We start from the raw sequence: 22751 nt of genomic DNA on the forward strand, positions 1-22751 counted from the left end.
TTTTTACAATAAATTATAATGAATTTGTTTATCTACTAAAAAAAATGTCTTCTGGTCATTCTAATCTTGTTATTTACACCCCTTGCGGAAATAGTTTGTAACATAAAATTTACTTTAAACAAAAGTTTTCAACAGTTTTTAAAAAGTTAAACAAAAATAAACATTAATTTGATAGAGTACATTGTAAAGAAGTTTTATTTATTCCCATATTTCAACCTTCAACACCAGGTTTTTATCCAACCACTTGCAGTAATGGTTTGTATTATCAGAAATTGTTTCAGACAAAAGTTTTAGATAAAAATAATATAATTAACAAAAATCTCGTACAAATTCGATGTTGAGCTTAAGAAGGAAAAAACGATTTATTGTTTCCTCCATCCTTTGTTTTTTTTAACTAGTTGCAGTTATGGTTGGTCGTTACTAAAAAATATTTTAGACAACAGATTTTGGTATTCTCTTAAGAATTTTAATACGTTCAAACGGACGTGATATTTTCCACACTCTGGGAGTAAAGTTATGGTCGGATATTGCCTATTAACGAACTTGACCGAGATTTTCCCCTGCGATATTTTAAGTATCAGTTCGGAAGTGATTTGAGAAAAATTGCGGCAGTTATTGTGTCCATAAAATTGTGATTATATATATATATATACATACACACACACTCACACACACAACTTTTGATTTAACGATAGTTTTGGGGTCTATGTACCATATAACGAAAAACTATATAACAATTTTTCTGGAAGTGTCACCATGGTAACAGCTACAGTACAGTGGCCGGTAGGTCCAGGCCTATCCAAAAAATTTCAATTTTGAAAATTGGAAACAAGACTTAATAAAATCATACAATTTAATACAAATCATCAGGTTTATTCTGAAAACTATCGGAACAGTAAATCTTATTTTCATTACAACCTGTGATCGTCTGCCTCGGACCCTTTATGATATAGGAGCAACCCCCCCCCCCCCCCCCCCCCCGGTTGGAGCCCGAGCTCCCAAAACTGTGCGTCCGCGCCTTAATCCTGGAGCCGCCCACGCTACAGTTCTTTGAAACCTACCTTAAGGGCCTCGCCCACCCGGGCACACACGCGGTGCGCAGAGCTTCAGGAAAAACAACACGATATGAATACTACTCAACACATCCCAGTGGGGTCTGCTTACGAAAAACATCTAAGAGTTCGCTGCGGGCCGAAAAGTACTTTTGATATCGGATTAAGTTTTTAAACTGTATTTTCAGAAGAGTTAAAATGGCTTAAATGCGTTTTCAGAGTAATTTTTAGGCGTAAAACAACCAGTACAGATTCTTGAAAGCACTTAAGGGACTTGCATTACACCTTTATCTTCATTCTCGGCCATGTAATGTCACGGTCGCCGCTCATGTGCACTGGGAGAAGACTGCGCGCCAGTCCAGAGGAGACACCGCGCTAGAAGCACCAGCGAGCGTCGCGCTTATCTTCCCGCCTCTAACACACATACACCCCTGACGAGGCGGGCCCCTTAACTGCATTTGTTTCTCCGACCTCACATTCGCATCTGTTCACTGGCGCGTTTTGGTGCCCACGTCTCCTCTTAGCTGCTTCTGCCATTATTCCATTCTCAGACATCATGTTAAATTACGATCTTCAGCTGAATAAAATGAAAGAACCAAAATAATTACTCCAAATCAAATATAAATTACACTTCTAAAGTCTAACTCACAAGTCTCCAAGTCATTTTGATTTTCCAAACCACAGTGTTCACATACCAAAAGTAAATTACACTTAATAAACTAACCTCTTTAAGTCTACACGTCTTTTTTACATTTTCAATCACACTATTCAGATAAAAATGAATGATACTTATAAAGTCAATTACACAAATCTACAACTTTTTTACACACGAATAAAATAAATTGTAGATACTTTGAATAATATAAAAGAAATATGGTAGTGTCAATCGTTACTCCGTTACGAAAACTGAGGAGTAGACAAACACAAGCAGCGTTAGGAATATTCCGTAGCATCTCTGCTGCGTCAGTTCTACCTCTCCCCTGCCGTCTCCCCTTCCGGCCGTTACAACCAGCGTGCAGCATGCTCCGCTACGTACCTATCCTTCCCGTACGCTACGTACATATCTCCGGATATTTTTTTATCAGTTAGCTGGCACCGGACGTTACATTTTATTTAAATTGCTTTGCTTGTTTCTATTCACCAATTAAAATTTAACAAGCGGTGACAAAATTCTTTATGATGCTCTTAAATAGAAGAAAACTTTACTAACTTTACACTTTAGCTTTATTTGAAAATATAATTTATGTGACAAATCATTTTTCTTAATTAATTGTGTTAGTTTTTTTTCATCTACTATATAAAAATAAGTCGGGTTTTCCTTCCTGACGCTATAACTCCAGAACGCACGAACCGATTTCCACGGTTTTGCAGTCGTTGGAAAGGTCTCGGGCTCCGTGAGGTTTATAGCAAAGAAAATTCAGGAAAAATTCAGGACAAACTAACATTTTAAGTAGATGGCGCCGGTGCGTGATACATTGTTTGACAGCTACTCATTGTTCTCTGCTCAGTTAATTTCATGTGACAAACCGGTATTGTGTTCACTGTGAAATTGTGAAAAAAAAGTAAAATATATATATAACTCAAAGGTGACTGACTGACATAGTGATCTATCATCGCACAGCCCAAACCACTGGACGGATCGGGATGAAATTTGGCATGCAGGTAGATGTTATGACGTAGGCATCCGCTAAGAAAGGATTTTTATTAATTCTACCCCCAAGGGGATAAAATACCACTCACTGACTCACTCATCACGAGATCTCTAAAACTATACTCCCCAATTGACTTGAAATTTAGCATAGTTACTCGTTTTGTGATGTAGACTCTCATTAAGAACGGATTCTGCGGAAATCCGATCCCAAGGGGAGTTTCGGGGGCTTAATATATCAAAATTTCCGGTTTTTGGTAGTAAATCACCATGGCAACGGCTGTTGCTTTGTTGATGCTTCGTTCGTCTCTATGGCAACGACTATTTCATTGTTAGTGCAGTCCTCATCACTGTTGAAATTTTGGCGGGTACTTTAAATATCAAAAATTGCCCTTTTTTTCAAGTATATATATTTTATAGACTTGAAACTTCACAGTAATGTACCTTATGTTACGCAGGATGACATTTTCCGAAAATCAGATCTCATGGGTGGTTAAAACCAGGCAACAGTGAGTACTTTGTCTGCATGAGAACAGGATTTTGCTTTGTTCATGCCTTCTGCGTCTCCATGGCAACTGGCATCGCGCGGCAGTGGCGTACCCACAAGGAGGGGCATGTATAATGAGCGGCGCAAGAGTGATCTGCCTGTAGACTGCCGTAGCGAAGTACGGGTACATCAGTTGTACGTTGCGTGCACGAGTCGGTAAACCATCGGTGCTATTCATTTTCTCATCGGTACATTATACAGCATTGTAATATATTTTCACTGAATTTTTTTTATTTACCATTACTGTAAATGGGAGTTGTGGCTTGATTTTTTTTTCATTAGTATAGCCGTGCGAAGCCGGGTCGGGCAGCTAGTTTAAAATAAAATCATAATTTGAGAAGATTGCATGCCTAGGCAAATATCAATGGACAATAAATTTGAAATTTATTTTTGGCCAAACTAAGTTGTATTTTTTTTTTTGCCATATAAAAATATTAAATAAATGAAAATTATTTAACGAAGACGGGTAGGGAATTGTTTTTAAAATTTTTATAATACTAAATTTTGTTTTAAGTGCTTAATATATACAATTTTTATGGTTTGAAAACGTGTTTTCAATGTTTGAAAGTAAATTTTTAATAAATAATTTAATTTGCTAAAAATTTAATATATATCACAATTTTTAAAAAAAAATGTCATTATTTTTGTTGGTGTTAGTCATTTTAAAAGTATTACCACAATTTAATTGAAATATATTAAATTTAAAATGTCTTCGCTCCCAGATATTAGAATATTCCCAAACTCTAGTAAATTCTTTGCATACCCTCTAACATAAATTGAATGTCATACTTGAAAGCTTGTAGTATTGAATTTCCGCAAACACTGATCCATCAAAATCGACATATAGCTACAGATAGGTTGTCAATTCAAAAACACGCGAACAATCACCTTAAACTATTCACGACAACTGCAGCAGCAGGGCCTCTCAGTAGTTCCTCCAGACGCCGATAGATCGCACCGGCCGCTAATGCAGTTGGAAGTTGCGAGCAGCGGTGCGCCGGTTAACTTAAACCTTGAATACATTCCGGCTGTTGTTCGCGAATCTAATTCCAGACTTGTTTCATTGAGTTAGCGCTCTCCCTATCCGCCCCCAAGCATGTCAGTGGAGGAGGGGTGAAGGGGGGGGGGGGTCGCGCCGCAGCCAGGCCTGCCAACACCGATAACTTGCTCCCGCGTGTCTGTCTCCTGACAGCGGGGGGGGGGGGGGGGGAGACCGCCATGTTTGCTCCATCTCGCGCCGCTACACGAACTCTGTGTGCTTCCAGCGCGCCTGGTCTGGTCGTGGCTTCCCCTCTCACACGGGAAGCCTACGATTCACTCGTCCTTCTGGACGTACCCGAATACTCACATTGGCAAGCCTTATTTTCACAGACGAGAGAGCCTAACCCGATGTTCCCCGAAGTTCATACCTAGCTTTTTTCTCTCCCCCGTACCACAACAGGTGTATTTATTTGTGGGAAACCGTTTAAATGATTTCATAGTATCTTTAATGTAGCTATCCTAACCAAATCAACCGTCCACAATGTTTTAAAGGTATTTATAATGTAGCTAACCTAACCTAATTGACCATTAGCTATCATGAGTTGTATATTTATTTACAATGAACAAAAAAAAAAAAAACAACCCGAAGATGCACGATCGGGTGTTTGGCTCTCTCGTCTGTTGAAAGAAGGCTTGCCAACGTGAGTATTCGGGTATGTCCAGAAGGACGAGTGACGAGTAGGCTTCCGCTCTGACACGGGAATCCTTATTTTCACAAACGAGAGAGCCAAACGCCCGATCGTGCATCTTCGGTTTTTTTTTTGTTGGTTCATTGTAAATAAATATGGCGGTGTTGATAAAATGATACTAATGGTCAATTATATTTGGTTAGCTACATTATAAATACTTTAAAACATTGTGGACGGTTGATTTGGTTAGGATAGCTACATAAAAGATACGGGAAAAAAGCATGAACTTCGGGGAACTTCGGGTTTTGGCTCTCTCGTCTGTGAAAAGAAGGCTTCCTCTCTGATACAGCGTGGGTCGCGACTCGATCCTAAAACTATCAGAAACCATCGAACGAACCACCAGAAAAATATAAGAAAAATTCGAAACGAATCGAATTGTGTGCAAAAACACATCTCTTGTTAAATAAACAACTGTCTTACTACAAAGTGCTTATATTTTGTCAACCATTTTCGAATCGGAACACAAAATTGTTTATCAATAATCAAACGGTATCTTAAAAAAAATATATGTATATATTTTCAATATTTGATGGTAAATGATATAAACACAAGGAAGGGATACGATACAAATAAGGTTTTTTACTCCACCATGGACCGATAGACCGTGGAGGTATTCCTGCAAGGGAAGGGGGGTCGCCAGTTGCAAAAAATTGGGAACCACCGCTCTAACGCCTTCCTGATCAAAGGGGGAGTTTTGCCTTGGCATCTTTGTCTGAATATTACTTTCTCTGGAAAGTTAGAAATTGATCTGTAAGCCGACTCCCAATCCACCCTAAAGGGCGCATATTTTGGAGGACAGGTGGAGGGGGCCGACCTTAGGTTGGATCACAGTTAGTGATCTTCAACGACCTCGCATTTTTCTGTACACCATTTTATTTACACAACTAAAGAAAAGTCTTAAAACAAATTAATCCTGTGCCTCCACCAAATTTATGTCAGAGCAACCTTGATAAAAATTGGTTACATTTGTTTTTTTAACTAACTTTTTGCAGCCTTTTTAGCTGTCTGTAATGGCTGCATTGAGGCATACCTAATAACCTGGCACATGAAAGGCCTCCTCATCTCAGAAACAAGGAAACATTAATACAAATTTATTAATTTTTCAGAAAAAAACATTGAGATACTATGTTTTAAAACGCATGTATATATAATATATCTCGAGACTTTAACAACTGCAACACGAGGTACACACAAAAAAAACGTATAAGCAAAGACAAATAATTACGTCGTAATACCTCAATAATTTATTTATCTTTATATAAATATTTCACGTATATGGGCACTGTCATGACTACACTGTTAAGAAATCACAACTTGCGCAATTCACTAAGGTTTGATTGAATCATAAAATTTTTCGTGTAAAAAAATGACACCTCATGTCAGATAATGTAAAAAAAATACCTTAGTCTCTATGGAACATTTCAGCAAAACGCGGTACGGAACCTAGCTGCTGAGATATTAAGGTCTTTTTATCAATTTATTTTCCCAGTAACAATTTAAAATTCTTATAGGTTAGTAGAGTATAAACGGGGCTACTGGGACCAGTGGAGCCGGAGCCGGTGTCCGCCATCTTGGATTATGACGTTACGGCGGTCCTTTTGGACTCAAAATGACTCAGAATTCCTAAAAAAAAAAAATCCCGTTTTAGTCCTTAAAATTTCCAATGGCTTGAAATGACCATATTGAGGCTTAATAATCCATATCTACAGCCTCCGATCAGCCTCTGACGAAATCATGGATTATGACGTCACCGTTGCAATTTCCATTACGGCTGCCATCTTGAAAATATTAATGAAAAAAAATGTTTAAATTTATAAAAACATTCAAGTCATAAAATTTAATAAAAATAATAATTTTAAAAACACACGTACGTCATGGAGTCCTCAGTTCTAACACGAACTGCATATTTGAATTATACAAAACCCATACACTCTTGTACATATGAATGTATATAAGTATGTTATGATATTCCCAATCAATCACTTCAATTGTGTTTGTGAGATTTATTTTTATTTTTCAAACAATTTTTCTTAATGTGTTATGCCTACCAAGTATGCAATAAGCTAAAAAATTAAAAAATTAAAGAAATGTAATTTTTTAAAACTATATTCTTAAAATTAAATATTAAGACATATTAAAAAAAATCTCTGTCTTTTGGCAGGGATCGAAACTAGAAAGTTGTAGTCTGTATTTACACACTTAACAGTTGAGCTTAATGCACACGAAAATACTGAACGGATATCATTTGGTAATGAATTATTTTATCTCATGATTATACCGTCATTTAAATTTGTAATTAACTATTTTTGAAAGAAATAAAATTTATAAAATGGGTTTCAAGAATAATAACATTTCCCAAAATATATTCACTCTCCCACTTGATTAGATTCGTTTATATATATATTTATTTAATTGCAGTATTTTAAAATCTGATTACCTTACAACATTAACCATTATCCAATTATAGCCAGTCGAAATGAAAGCAATTGAGGGCCAATGGTCAAAATCCAATAATCTCGTAATCTCGTAGTAATTTTTGCAAAGTTTCTGTTGTTTTCATTTCTCGATGATATTTGCTCTAAAAACCACTGCTACTGTTATAACTTAGCGAAAAACTAAACAGTTATCTATTGAAGTGCAACTTTAAGTTTGAAAAATAGTTAAAGATATCACCTCGTATTTTAAATCTTTTTAGATCTTTGCCATCATAAATGTTTTACACACCGATAAGTTTGATTCGTTCACCTGTGTTCACATAAGTGACATATGCAAATCGATGCCTCCACACACGTTCGCCAGCCTGGTCTTCGACTTGTGGCTACAGCAGAAACACGCGCATGCTCCTCGGACTTTTATCATGTTCACCTTCTGTACATGGTGCTTGCGAACTTCGTTACATTTCCATTGTTTGCTAGAAATTTTCCCTTCACACCTTTAGAAGTATAGCTTCAATAAGATTTGTTGAAGCATGACACGAAAATAACGATCTTTTCATCATTTTAAATACGTTTATTTCAAGTTTAAAGTGATTGTAACGACAGGAAAAAAAACAGCATTTTTTTTTTACAATATCATATGTGTCGTTGCGAGATCACAGTTTTGAACCACGAGGTAGGCCGGTTCATCTCGAATTGGCCAATGATCTGCGGGCGCTCAAACCTCACTGGTGCAAAAGAAAATGCTGTCAAACCTAATTATAGAACAAGATTTCGCTTTAACTTCCATTTTATGACTGTCCATTAGAGGAATTTTTAGTATAAAAAAAGTGTCCATTGACAGTATTATTGCAGTTGTAGGCTTCCCTAAAACAAAAATGCAATAGTACCAATGGGTTAAAAAGAAAAACAATTCATAGCAGCGAGTCACTTTCAACTTCAGGCATTTGACTAAATTATATACTTTAATCTGCAGTAGTCCACTTAAAATTAATTAATGTTAATAATCGTTTTAACTAAACGGATAAGTATGAAATGGATATTTAAGTTTCTAGTCTATTACCAAAATTTAAATGGAGAGCTTTTCACGGGAAAAAAAGGAACACTCTTAGCACCACACTTAACTCTGCCTTCGAAATTTTAACGAAAATGTTCATGTATGGCAACATGGGCATGAAAAGTTTTACAAGTTTGCCAATTTTGTCAATTCACTTGCGCCCTATTTCAGTCCACATACGAAATGTATTTTGATGGGCACCTTCCTTTCTATGATGTTCTAGCCTCCAACAAAATCGGCTAAATCACCACATAACTACACAGAAAACTGACACACACCGGTAAATACCTGAACCTAAATTCCAATCTTCCCACAAGCGCCGAAACTTGAGTGATTTACACTTTAAATAAACAAGCGGATATAATTTTTTCAAACAACAAATCGGTTGCTGATTACCATAATCACTTAAGAGATAATTTTCTAGCAGATGTTAATTTAACTGGCACCATAAAACAGCACATGCTAACCAAAAAATTATACATAAATGAACAAAACAGGCCTAAAAAACAAGTGGTAAATTTGTCATTACCCATGTCTGTGGCCTCTCTGAAAAATAAGACTACTGGGAATCCACTTTGGACGAAGAACATTTTCCAATTAAAATTTTCACATAATAAAGCACGATCACCAGAGTGAAACCAACCACAGGAAAGCTTCACTGTCAGAACTGTTTTTCTCACATCGCCTGAGAATGTGTATGCATGTACCCTTGAAAATACTGGTAGAACCCTTCCAATGCAAATTCAAAAACACAAAAGCAACATAAGAAAGGGTGAAACGCAAATATATAGTATTGCTGAACCTTTCTCAGACAATGCTACGCCAATCATACAGAAACATCCAATTAAAAGTAAATTTAAAAAAAAATCAGCATCTATAGTCATTAATAACAGTCCTAACAACTAACAGAGCATTGGATATGGTTTGCCATGTTGTCGTGTAGTTCAGTTCATATGTTTAAATATCATCGCTGGTTTTGTCTGTTCATTGCTGTGCTGTTCAAGATGGTTTTTCTCCTATTTACTGTTCTTGTTGCATCGGTCTCGTCGTTATCAGCATACTGTGTTCGTTTATGATGTTATATTTTTTCTTCCTTACAAGAAATTTTCTGTGCTGGCATTAAATTTTCCACACTGCAAAAAAAAAAAATATTCAGAGGACGTATTGTAAGTTGTAGTTGCGACAAAGGCAAAGAGTTCACTAACGTTTCGGTCAACATTACAGTCGATATTTTCAGACAAGATGTTTCCTACTTAAGGTCTTGGAAATTCTCTTGACTTTAGCTTCTCTCGACTGTAAGTGATTAGTTACTGGTTGGCTGCAGCAGTGGGAAAATAAGAGGTTTTTTTTTCTCCCTTCTTGTTGGCTAGGCTTTCTGTCTAGTCATACTTGATGTGTTTTGTTAAATACAGAGCTTGGGTTCAAAGGTATTTGAAGAGTGTTGCCTAATTTATGCTCAATTTGTATCCATTCACCAGGTTTATTTTTTATGGATGTTGTAATATCTTTATTACTTCTCGACTGTATATTTTTTGGTAATGGGGAATATCGGCTATGGGGTTAAACTAGTTAAAACTGAAAAAAAAAACAGCGAACATATTTTAATTGTGAATAAGTTTTAAGTGGCTCCAGCAAAACTCGACGGTAAGATACGTTAGTTTCAGTATCGCCTTTGCAGAGCTGACCGTTAAAAAAAAAAAAAAAACACTACAGTGTTTACCTAAACATAAGATGCACTCTTTCGCTAATCTAATTAAATGTTTTTTATGTTTTTGTATCAGAAAATAATTTTTGTCATCGAATGTAAAAAAAAATTACAGTTATCATTTTCTTATAGGTAGTGGCATGCTGATTTCGCGAAAAGATTTCGGTACTAGATAATAGTCAAAACACTGTAGCATCGTCTATGTTTCGTGATTGGGTGAGTTTCTTCCAGGTACATATGATTGTAACAACACCAGTCACAGTGATTCAGCGCGGAAGTAAACGCGTCCTGAGTGGCTCGGTCAAACAAGACAACGACTTCTCTCACAGACGGTCGCCAATCATAAGGAAGAAACCACATTTGCGGGTATACCTTGTTGCATTCTAATAAGTGTTCAGATCTTTTCGCGAAATCGGCATGCCCCTGCTTATAGGTATGGTTATAAAATGGAAGCCTTCTGCTGCCCGCCGCACACAAACTGGTAAGCAATCTATCTCAGCGTGTTTCTGGGCGCGAGTTTTCACTCAAGTCGTCTCCCGCAGCGATGCGCGAGAGAACAGCCGTGAAGGAAACTGATTGGCTGTCGGGAAGGGTAGAATAAGGGGAGGGGGGAAGGGGGTTGGAGGAAGCTGCGTATTACCACGGCGAGGGGGGGGGGGAGGCCAGGCGCTAGGAAACGATTTCTGCGGATGGAATGAAAGTAGGGCGAGTAAAAAAAAAAAAAAAAATGCTGAAAGCCCGCTGAAGCAAAACTCTCGTTGAAGATTTTCCCCCCAGAACCAAATAGTCGGGGATGGATCCGTGTCTCGCCAGGATTCCGTCTTCATTCCGACAAATCTGTTGACAGAAGCAGCGAGGATAGAGGGGGGGGGGGGGGGCAGATAATCCGAGAGGGAATTTTCTGCCTCGCCTCACCCCGAGCCGCGCGCCAGCCTGCAGACCGCATTACACGAGCCTAACTGCTCCCGGCCGGCACCCTCCCCGCTAACAACCTCGCGGCTTCGCTCACGCCACTGTGCACCGCTGCACTTCCCTCCTTCAGCACCTCTCCTGGTGCACTGTGCTGCTCGCATGTCTGGTGCGGTGACGAACAAACTGACTGTGGCAGAACCTCTATTGTGATGTGCTGTGCCATACAAAGTGAACAGTTTTTAAATGTATTATTTATTTTGGTTAAACTTTGTACTTAAGTTAAATTATTTTTTAATTTGGGAATTTAAAAAAAAAATATTTCAGTTGAGTTTACATTTTTGTTTGATTATATTATTTAATTTCACTGCTTTTTTAATTTCACTGCTGAAAGTTTTAGTCACAGTTTCAAAACTTAATTAAGAAATTGACTCTTCAATAAAGTTGGAGGAGTTTTTGAACCTAACGAGTGAATAAACATGTCACCAAGTGTCTCGCAGTAGGTAGTTGAACGCGCCACTGCCCGGAAGGGGGGGGGGGGAGGGGAGGGGATGACGTAGTGGGAGTGTGTGTGACTTTCTCGGGATTTGTGGTAAAACCTGCACCACGCAACTTCTCCAAAACCTCGCACACATGCTCCAGATGTTCTTCCAAGGAGTTAGAGAATACCAAAAAGGTCATATAAGAATGACACCACGAAGTCAAAGTGAAATTATTCCTAACAAAGCGTGCGAAATGCGGGAAAGACATTGATCAAACAAAACTTATGCCAAAGGGCACACACATCCATTTATAATCCCCCCAGGGGGTCACAAATCCAGTATACTTCTAGCTGTTCTCCTCGGGCATACACTGGCAAATTATTTTCCACTGCTTGAATACTGGAACAGTACCTCAATGTCAGGGTGCGGAAAAGTTTCTACTTTGATCTTCTGGTTTAGTAGGCGGTAGTTCAGTATAAGGCGGCATGTCTCTGTTTTTTCCCTCACCAGAAAGGCTGGAAATTTTAAGGTAGAGAGAGTGCATTTAACCTCACCTTGTTGTTCTAAATACTTGATTAGTAAAGGCCTGAAGTTTGGGTGGCAATCATTGGTACAGGCTGAATTTTATCGACACTCCATCACAGACATCAATTTTATAGGGGAGCATTTGACATTTCCCTAATCTCTTACCTAATACATCCCTAAAATCCATAGTCAACTGATGCAACTTCTCTTCTTGCTCCTTGGTAAGGTGATTCTTCCTAACTTCCAACCCAGAACATATCTTCATTCCTTTCTTGGTTTTCTGTACTCACTTAACCACGTAATACTTTTCAAACCCAAATCCCAATTTGTGTTCGGCGCAATCTTACACTGCCCTGGTTTCCTCTAGGAAATTTGGGTTACAAATGAACTCGGGCAAGATCCATAATCTCCTGGTCCAGGAGAATGTGAAAATTTCAAAATGAAGCATCATTGCCACTTTTACTTGACTGCCAATAATAGGTACCCTCAGCCACCTTCAAACAGTTCTCCAGTTATGCATTTCAGCGACCAACTTGCCAACGAATGCCTGGCTGATGGAAGCTACTGCTGGCGCCTGGGTCTACCGCGGCTTCCACTGTCTCATCAACACCAGTGTTTCCACCCAACAACTTTGTATTTGTTTCCGGGACACCTGTGTTTAATCACAGCTACTTGCCTGCCCATGCGGGCGTTTCCCTGACCTTCACCTCTGTTACCTACACCACTCACACTTAAATATTTCCCCGGACGCTGACTAGCTTTATGACCCATTTTCTGCCTTATATCTGATGCCATATTGCCTTACGCCCGGTTTATAAGTTGCTGGTATCTAAACTCCTTCCCCAATGCTGAGACATATTCCTGTAAATTCTGGATTAAATCCACCATACACTCCTTAAGGACTGTAATTTTCTTGAATACCAGTGATTTCAATTAAATTCCATCCAAAAATAAAATTAACACAAGCAAATGTGTTCAAAAGCCACATATCGCTCATACCGTGGTAGAGACATTGTTTATATAGAATATTTATTATAAGCAGTAACATTTTACGTTAGTTTGCCAAATTTGTTTTCAGTGCATGTATTAAAAGCTACAAATCGCAATATTTTATTTTTACTTTGGTAACAACTGGCGGGACTATTTTAACAGCAAGTTAGTTCACAATATTTCATTAATAATTCATATTTTTATTTTAATATTATTCTTTGGACTATATGGTAATCAAATGATGTGTTTTGATCACTTTGATTTTTTACATTGTTTTTATTTACTTTATACTTATATTTATTTATATAAATAAATGTGTTTGTTTACTTATATACTAATATATGTTATAAATATTGGAAGATATATAAAATTCTTAGCAAGAAATTGTATTTATAAAACATATACTTATGAGATTGGGTTAGCGAATATTTTCAATAATTATTTCTAACTGTAAGATAAAATGGGTGGTGGTTTGTATATTTAAGGTATTGTTTCAATGTGAGACTGTGGCAGACAAGGCGGCACGTGAAAAAATCAGTTTTTTAAAAGATAAAATTAAATTATTGTGCCGAGAAAGGCCATACTACCTGAGGAGACCAACAGTCAATTAAATTGAAAGTTTATTCCTCGAGCTGAATTCTTCTTCAACTTACAAGCACAGTAGATATGATTACATACATGAATATCATTTTCAATCTGACTTTTCTTAAAGCTTTAATATGTTACCTCCCACAAAATATTAAATTTTTAATTTTTTTTTTTGGTTTTTTTTTTTTTTGCTTAAAGGCAATGGTATGTTAACGAATTTTGTGTTTTTCCCTACAGCATAACATTCAAAAATTTTCAATCAATTTTTTTGTCTGTGTTCTCTACTGAAACATTACTAAAATGTACAACGTAGTAAAATTAAAATGCAGATCCTGTCTTATACTAAGCAGTAAAGGGAGGAAACATAACTCTAATGGAATCATGTAGGGTCTGGATCTATAGACAAGACGTTTACAAAATGATGCACGTCAACGTTCATATAACTAACAAAAAATTTCGTTTGAAATTTAACCACACGAGATGTAGCTTCAGGCCGAATTTAAAGTTGTTTGTGCAATATTAACGATGAAAATTTATTCTGATTGAGTGAATACCCGACATGAAGTTTAATATAAAATGAAAAAATATATATAAATAAATGATAAAGGATAAAAAATTGGTACGTAGCTATTACATATATTTTAGTAGTCATTAAATTGCATTAATGTAAATTTGTATTATCACTTTTAACATTAAAAACTCACGAATTTATTTATTTGCTAAAATATATTTGGTGTTTTTTTTCACCAAATGATTACGCGCAAAAAAACTTTTAAAAAGGCTGTTTTATTTTGTGTATTTTTCCTCTCTTGTTTCATATTGGCCTGAAAATTAATTTTAGCACCAAACAGTACAGTATGTGTTGTTTGATTTATTTATTTTATAAAATTATATATTACTTTTTTAATCTTTATATACATAGGAACTACTACGATAATAGTTTTAAGCAGTAATCTATTAAAGTCATGTTCTTCAAAACTGAGATCAAATAAAATAATTTGTTCCACAAAAGACGCCTGTTTTTCATTTACTATTTTTATGACATAAACGAATAATAATTAACATCTGGCACCCAAATAAAAGCGAACATGAAAACTAAATCCTACAAAAAAAATTAAATCCACTTAGTAAAGATGGGAATATAACGTTATAATGTTTAGATATGTAGTAAATGTTTTGGAAGGTTTGTAGGTCAATCGGCTATTTTCAGTACTGTTCTTAACGCGTTAAGGTAACATTCCTGTTTCAAACAGTCAAGCTCGTTGCAATGCGGAACGCGTGACGTCATGACGGAAGGAACACGAGAACTTGATGGATCCAGGTGGCAATGTCTGTCTGAACCGCTGCGAGCGACTTGTACTTGTTAGTGAACTCGCAGCAAAAGTACCGATTACAAACTGCAATTAATTGATGCTGAACATGCGTATACACATTTGGTTAAGAGCCACGGTAAAACTTTTATTGAAATTAAGTATTTTTTTACATCTGAATATTTATGAAAGACTTTCACGAGTATGGATTTCGTCTGTTCCGCAACAATATTTCCCAGAAGAAAAATTGCTTCAGAAGCATCATGTGTTTGTTAGCTTACAGCTCTTCTTAAGGGGGTGCCTCCCATTTCAGGTCATGATTTTATATTTATATTAATCACTGATCAACTTTTAGACTTTTTCAATTGTTTAAATTTCACGAAATGAAAAATATGTACAGCGCATAATTTTTGCATAACTAGCTGCCAAAGTTACATTTTTAACGTTTTTGGGTTGTACAAATAAGGAGAATTTAATTGATTGCAGAACTGAAACTTTTTAGGTTTAACTGCAATGCCACTGGCTACTTCATGATATGGTTTGCGTTTCTATCACAAAAACTCACTTCATGTTTCTTGGCTGTCAAAATAGTAGGTAACAAATTTGAGAATTTTTAAATGCCAGGTAAAATTAATTAATAGTTTCTGAAAGAAATTCAAACCATTTCTTGAAGTAGCCAGTGGCATAGCAGTTAAACGTAAAAAGTTTTAGCTCTGCAAAAAAAATAGATTCTCCTTATATGTACAACACAAAAACGTTGAAAATGTAACTTTGGCAGCCAATTTTGCAAGAAGTATGCACTGTGTATATTTTTCATTTCGTGAAAGTTAAACAATTGAAAAAGTCTACAAGTTTATATGTAATTACTGTAAATATAAAATCTTGCCCTGAAATGGGAGGCACCCCCTTAAATAACACTCTGCACTTTTGAAATAGTAAACTGACTTTTCGGTCTCAGCGACCAGCAGACGTCCCTGCCACCAAGCAGCTGCGAGTCCGAGCTTAGCTCTGCTGTCTGCTGAGTGGGGATCAGCGCTACTCACCAACCGGGCTCTCTTCGTTCCAGAACGAGTCATCCAGTGTGTAGTCGGCTTCTGGAAACAAGAAACACACGAACTGCGTGAAACCTGGGTCCTGCACACATTGCATCTGAGAGAACAGACACATTCAAGCCATGCTAGTCATCACAACTCAAGAGCTGTGTCCTGGCACTAGTTAAAATAACAAACACAAGTGATAGTTTAGAGCGGTATGGAACAGGTGGTCGATTTTATACAGTTGAGATTTATTTGTAGAAAAAGTGAATGCAAGTTACATGAAATTTATAAATCAAGATTATTTAATTTGTAGCGTGTGAAAAGAAACTGTAACGCCTTATTTGGTGTAGATGTCTATAACAATGTTTAATTACAGAATAAATGGGCAATTGGGTAATTTTTGTTAGGTAGGTAGCTTATTCATGTTTTGTTATGAAAGTATAAGTCTAAACGTAAAGGATTAAACTTCGTAGAAATAAAAAAAAAACGAGATTTTCAAAGGTGCTTCTACTCAGAACAAAAAAAATACAATAAATATAAAAACCTACATATAAAATATATTTATTATCGAAATTTTTATCCATAAAAGTAAGTATTTTATTGCCAAAATTAGGCATAAAAATATTAATTGAAACAAGCATGAAAAAACATAAATATAAAAATATCCAAACCGTTTATTGCGACACAAAAGAATCACAATAATGTGAGGTTACATTTAAAGGAAACTCTTAATAAAACTTCCATTTTTAATTTACATTTAGGTATCGATACAAGAAGTTGGATTTTGTCGGGAGATAATATATAAAAGTAATCAGTAAAACTTTAATAGTTAACTATGTAATTATTTTTAATTAGTCTTTTATAAGTTTTTTCCTTCTATCAAACTATATATGATTTAAAATAAAATAAAAAATTAATGTTTTGTCTTGTTTGAACATTCGTTCACTAAAACCATTCGATATACGTAGTATTTGTACGAGCTACGTTATTTTATAAGCAATATTAAGATAAAAATCAGAGGGTAAAGTAATTTGTGAAGTCTAATATCTCCCCTTATTTAATTCTTCCAACATCATTTGAATCTACAAATAATATTTTGACGAAAACCTACGAAAGAGTAAAATAGTCCTTTATATATCGGGTCACTATATTACTGGATGGACGGCTCTGTAACATGACAAGTCAATTGGCTTCTTAAACATTTGCAGTATTTAAGCCTTCTCTAGAAACATCAGCTAGTGTTTTTTTTTTTATCTGACTGAGCTCTCGTAGTAGTTGTATTAGTTACCTTGTTCAATACTAGATCTTATAAGTTTTCAATATACTGTAATGTACCTTTTAGTTATTATAATTTTTATTAAAACTTTTCTAAAAACATTTTTTTCCATTACTAAATAAAATATTTGACAGATACTCGCAGAAAGACACGCTCAGTAGAAAATATTAGAAAAATTATTTAGTTTGAATTTTCAACCATTAAAATATTATTTACTCTTGAAAATTTATCTTTAAATCAAACACATAACACATAGCAAAAATGTAACTTATTAGTGATAATATATTCACAAGCCAATCAACACTGTACTTCCTTGTTCAACGTTCAATACAACTTGCTTGGATAATATGAGCTAGACATTTGTTTATTACCAGAGATATATTGTTTGGAAAATACTACATATTATTGAAACATTCCCGACCACTTTACTCAATCATGGTAGAATTATATGTTTATTAAGGTTAAGTACTTTCAAACACTGACACTTTACACAGGATTTCCTTTTATTTTGTTTTTTACTTTGCATAGATACTTCTTAAGTTCTTGACAACTATATTTCAAATATTATGTTGCGGGAAGTGCAGTGAAAATCAACACAGAATTCGCAAAAAGCCCTAATCTAAGCTTTCCTTTTAAAACTGTTTTCACACATTGTGCAACATTTCCTTGGTTATTGTTTCAGACTACAAAAGTTTTTTGTATCACGATTATAAAAAATAATATTTCCCATCAACTAAAAATCGGGTAAAAGGCTCGATCATTCTCTGCTTTCTTAGCCGCTAACCTACTGTCCCAGCCACTTGCAAAACCAGGGTTACCAGCAGGGCTGTCTCGCTCATAAGGCTTGTAGTGAAGCGGACCACTTTGTCGAAGCACGCACATTATGCGATAAAACTGTGCATAATTATGCAACATATAAGTAAAACGTTTTCTATTTGACCTCCCCCGAAATTCTGCTAATATTTTTAATTTTATATGTGAATTCATTTAAATAATTTTACAAAATGGAATAATAATTGGAATGTATTATTTATTCTATTTCCTTTTGGAATTGGTAATGCAAAGTTTAAAAACATTCACATAATTTGTACAATTGGCGTTTGGTATCGAATGTGTAATTGGGTTGCAGGGTTTTTTTGACCTATGCTTTGTGTCTGTTTTTATTATTCTCTTTTTTACATTTAAGGTTAGGCTAATTTTGAAAATGCAATATTAAAGGCCAATGTAGTTTTTCGGAAAATGTATATACAATAATAATCTTCAGTACATAAATCTATAGTTGTTTTAATTTAGGAAAATTAATGAGCTATTTATCTATATGTAGCCATAAAGAAAACAATAAAGATTAACCAAAATTGTTATATTAACTTACACACAAAAAATTAAATGATCATAAAAAATTACAAAATTAATATATATGTTAGGAATGATATTTGTATTTAAGTGCAGTAATGTACAGATATAAATTTTTTAATTACTAGTCATGTTCGGATTATGTTTTCGTATGTTATACATTCAGTACAACTATAGCTAAATAGAACAGTGCAAAATAGTGCAAAATGATGAAAATTCATTGTATAATTATTTTATAAACATTAGGTAATTGTTGGGGATTTTTCGTGCTGTCAAAACAATTTTTTATCTTCAAAAAATATTTTGTTACTAATAAGCCACTTATTGTAAACTACAAAATTATTTTAGCTTCCAAACAAAACTTGGTGAGTCTATATTCACAAAATATTTAGTGACAGTGATAGAGATAGTAACTGTACGTCAAAATATGTTGGCATGCAGTTGTGGAGTTGTCAAAATTTAAGCTACATCTTAACTCACAGATGACTATAGAAATTATGTGTAACATACTTAAAAACACCTTTAATTAAGGAATAAAAATCATCGTCTAGAAAATTTTAAAGCTTAATTTTTACAAGAAAACATATTTTGTATCTAAACAAATACTGTACGATCATGTTAATTTACTTTATTTTGACTGAACAGCTACCCTTTTTGAAATTTTGTGACAGTTCTGTAAATACTATGTTCTAATCTTATCCCTTAGTTGTTTGAAAGTTTTTAGTTGGCGAACACAACACTTCGAGAAACAAATGAATACAAGAAAACCGTTGTTTACATACACATATAGTAAAGAAATTCAAACGAGAGGAAAATATCTATGAACCGCCTCAAAACTGCGCCGATAGAGGAGACACCTACAGGAAAAAAGAAATTTTGGACAAAGAAAAAAAAAATATGTAACACAATTGCATTTTAGTTACTGGTATACCATTACAACCAGGAAACCAACTTTTACAAATATTTTGATTTTATTGTTTTTGAATGGATATTAATTTCAACATTTTTTTTTACTTTGTTAATTTACGTGAAATACACAAACTGATAAAAAAAAGTTTGGATTCTTTAGATTTCAAACAAATATCTACTTAAGAGAAAAGTATTTGTGTGATCTACTTTATTATAATGATAAGTTTTGTAACTTGCTAAAAACTGCAATTTAATCAGTCCATTCAGAGAGCGGAAGATTGTTTTTTGTCATTGAAAAAAATTCTTCAAATTGTTAACGTTTTAAAATTTAAACTTACTTACACAATGTAAGAAAAAAAAATAATTATTTTCCATTTTTTTTTATTTAACTGACGTTTCTGGGATTTTTTTTTCTATCCAATTTGAACGTTGAGTGATTGCATCTGTTTGACAAAGTGGTTCTCTGGCGCGTGTATCGGTGCGAAGTGGCGCGCGCGTGATTGCGATCGAGGGGAAGCGGCAGGGGGGGGGGGGGTTAAAGGGAGCAGGGAATGCAATATCGCCGTCTGCGCGCGCGGAGCAGGTAGCAGTCAGTAGCGAGGAGCGACGCAGCACAAAGGCTTCACGTGGCTCGATGTTCTCACGCAAGACACGTCTGTCTCCTTCGTTACACGGACATTTGTAACCACACGGCAAAAAAAAAAAAAAAAAAAAAACACCAGCTATAACGTGCGAGAGCGATTCCAATAACTAGAGACAGGAAAAAATTCGCGAATTCATTTCGCGATAGGCTAAAAATACAAATAGTTATACCTCAGTGCTGCCTCTGCTATTGGCTCACAACTCACCTGGATGACTCTGGGCCAAAGAGAAACACCGGACCAAAGCTGTATCGAATCACAAGCTGCTACGTTGGGACGTCTTACAAGACAGCAGCCAATGAGTGGATGGCATTTGACCGAGTGTACGTAGAACTGTGGAGTTCATCCTACAGGTCATTGAACCCGCGAATTTTTCCGGTCCCTACCAATAACCATCACGTGCCAAATATACACACCTCTAATAAACTCTAACAACACGTTTAAGTACAAAAGAAATCAACGGTAAGTTTTCCATAAAAAAAATCAGTTCACCTCAAGGAGCAGTTAACCTCAAGTAGAGGATAAATCTAAAATCAACAGTAATTATATCATAAAGGAATATCACCAAATATTTTTTTTTAGCACTTTTTAATAAATAAAGGGCTTAAATATATTTCTTTGTATTTTTGTATTTCTTAACACAAAACACTTTATTTGGCAAAATATTGTTTATTTATACTTTATTTACACACAGTGGAAACGCAACGGACATGCAAAAAACACAATGACCACGCAATACACACATATTATATGCAGTCGCAAGAACTCCGTCTTTATCATAAACCAAAGAACAAAACAATAATTTCTGTAATTATAATATTATTTTTTTTTAAATTTTATACAAATGCAGGTAAAGAAATTATTGCATGTAGCCAGCATTCCACAGTTCATTGAGTATGAAGGCTACTTCGTTAAGATGCGAGTATATTCCTGCACAAAGCAAAGCCATCAGTATTCTCAGATGATCGACCAATATGTCAGGAACTTCCATGACGTATACACAGTCTCGTCTGCTATCGTCATCTTCATTGAATGTTCATTACATATATTTTTTAAGATCTATATCGTAACAGTGATCCTCATAAGATTGATAGAATTATTTACTTGCTCACTTCGTTTGCGTTGTTTTGGTCTCAGGGCTTCAATACAGTATTCGATCTTGTCAGAATTAATCACTTCATCAAGCACAAGATTAAAGACAGCTACCAGGGCAGTGCGGGTCCACGCAGAGGCTTGAAGACAGCTACCAGGGCAGTGCGGGTCCACGCAGAGGCTTGAAGACAGCTACCAGGGCAGTGCGGGTACATGCAGAGGCTTGAAGACAGCTACCAGGGCAGTGCGGGTCCATGCAAAGGCTTCAAGACAGCTACCAGGGCAGTGCGGGTCCATGCAGAGGCTTGAAGACAGCTACCAGGGCAGTGCGGGTACATGCAGAGGCTTGAAGACAGCTACCAGGGCAGTGCGGGTCCATGCAAAGGCTTCAAGACAGCTACCAGGGCAGTGCGGGTCCACGCAGAGGCTTGAAGACAGCTACCAGGGCAGTGCGGGTACATGCAGAGGCTTAAAGACAGCTACCAGGGCAGTGCAGGTCCATGCAGAGGCTTGTAGACAGCTACCAGGGCAGTGCGGGTCCATGCAGAGGCTTAAAGACAGCTACCAGGGCAGTGCGGGTCCACGCAGAGGCTTGAAGACAGCTACCAGGGCAGTGCGGGTCCACGCAGAGGCTTGAAGACAGCTACCAGGGCAGTGCGGGTACATGCAGAGGCTTGAAGACAGCTACCAGGGCAGTGCGGGTCCATGCAGAGGCTTGAAGACAGCTACCAGGGCAGTGCGGGTCCATGCAAAGGCTTCAAGACAGCTACCAGGGCAGTGCGGGTCCACGCAGAGGCTTGATGACAGCTACCAGGGCAGTGCGGGTCCACGCAGAGGCTTGAAGACAGCTACCAGGGCAGTGCGGGTACATGCAGAGGCTTGAAGACAGCTACCAGGGCAGTGCAGGTCCATGCAGAGGCTTGTAGACAGCTACCAGGGCAGTGAGGGTCCATGCAGAGGCTTGAAGACAGCTACCAGAGCAGTGCAGGTCCATGCAGAGGCTTGAAGACAGCTACCAGGGCAGTGCGGGTCCACGCAGAGGCTTGAAGACAGCTACCAGGGCAGTGCGGGTTTATGCAGAGGCTTGAATACAGCTACCAGGGCAGTGCGGGTCCATGCAGAGGCTTGAAGGCAGCTACCAGGGCAGTGCGGGTCCATGCAGAGGCGGTCCATGCAGAGGATTGAAGACAGCTACCAGGGCAGTGCGGGTCCATGCAGAGGCGGTCCATGCAGAGGCTTGAAGACAGCTACCAGGGCAGTGCGGGTACATGCAGAGGCTTGAAGACAGCTTCCAGGGCAGTGCAGGTCCATGCAGAGGCTTGTAGACAGCTACCAGGGCAGTGAGGGTCCATGCAGAGGCTTGAAGACAGCTACCAGAGCAGTGCAGGTCCATGCAGAGGCTTGAAGACAGCTACCAGGGCAGTGCGGGTCCACGCAGAGGCTTGAAGACAGCTACCAGGGCAGT

At 36.9% G+C, this 22751-nt stretch overlaps 1 protein-coding gene across 1 annotated transcript in view; it reads right to left on the reverse strand.

Annotated features, from left to right (window-relative positions):
- LOC134540809 (disintegrin and metalloproteinase domain-containing protein 12) overlaps nt 1–22751 on the reverse strand; it is a 658355-nt gene that overhangs the window by 428837 nt on the left and 206767 nt on the right. The window contains exon 4 of the mRNA XM_063383750.1: nt 16022–16072. Within this exon, the coding sequence (XP_063239820.1) occupies nt 16022–16072 (51 nt within the window). The remainder of the gene's footprint in view (nt 1–16021; nt 16073–22751) is intronic.

This window comes from Bacillus rossius, chromosome 17 (assembly GCF_032445375.1).
Source record: "Bacillus rossius redtenbacheri isolate Brsri chromosome 17, Brsri_v3, whole genome shotgun sequence".
Classification (NCBI taxonomy): domain Eukaryota; kingdom Metazoa; phylum Arthropoda; class Insecta; order Phasmatodea; family Bacillidae; genus Bacillus; species Bacillus rossius.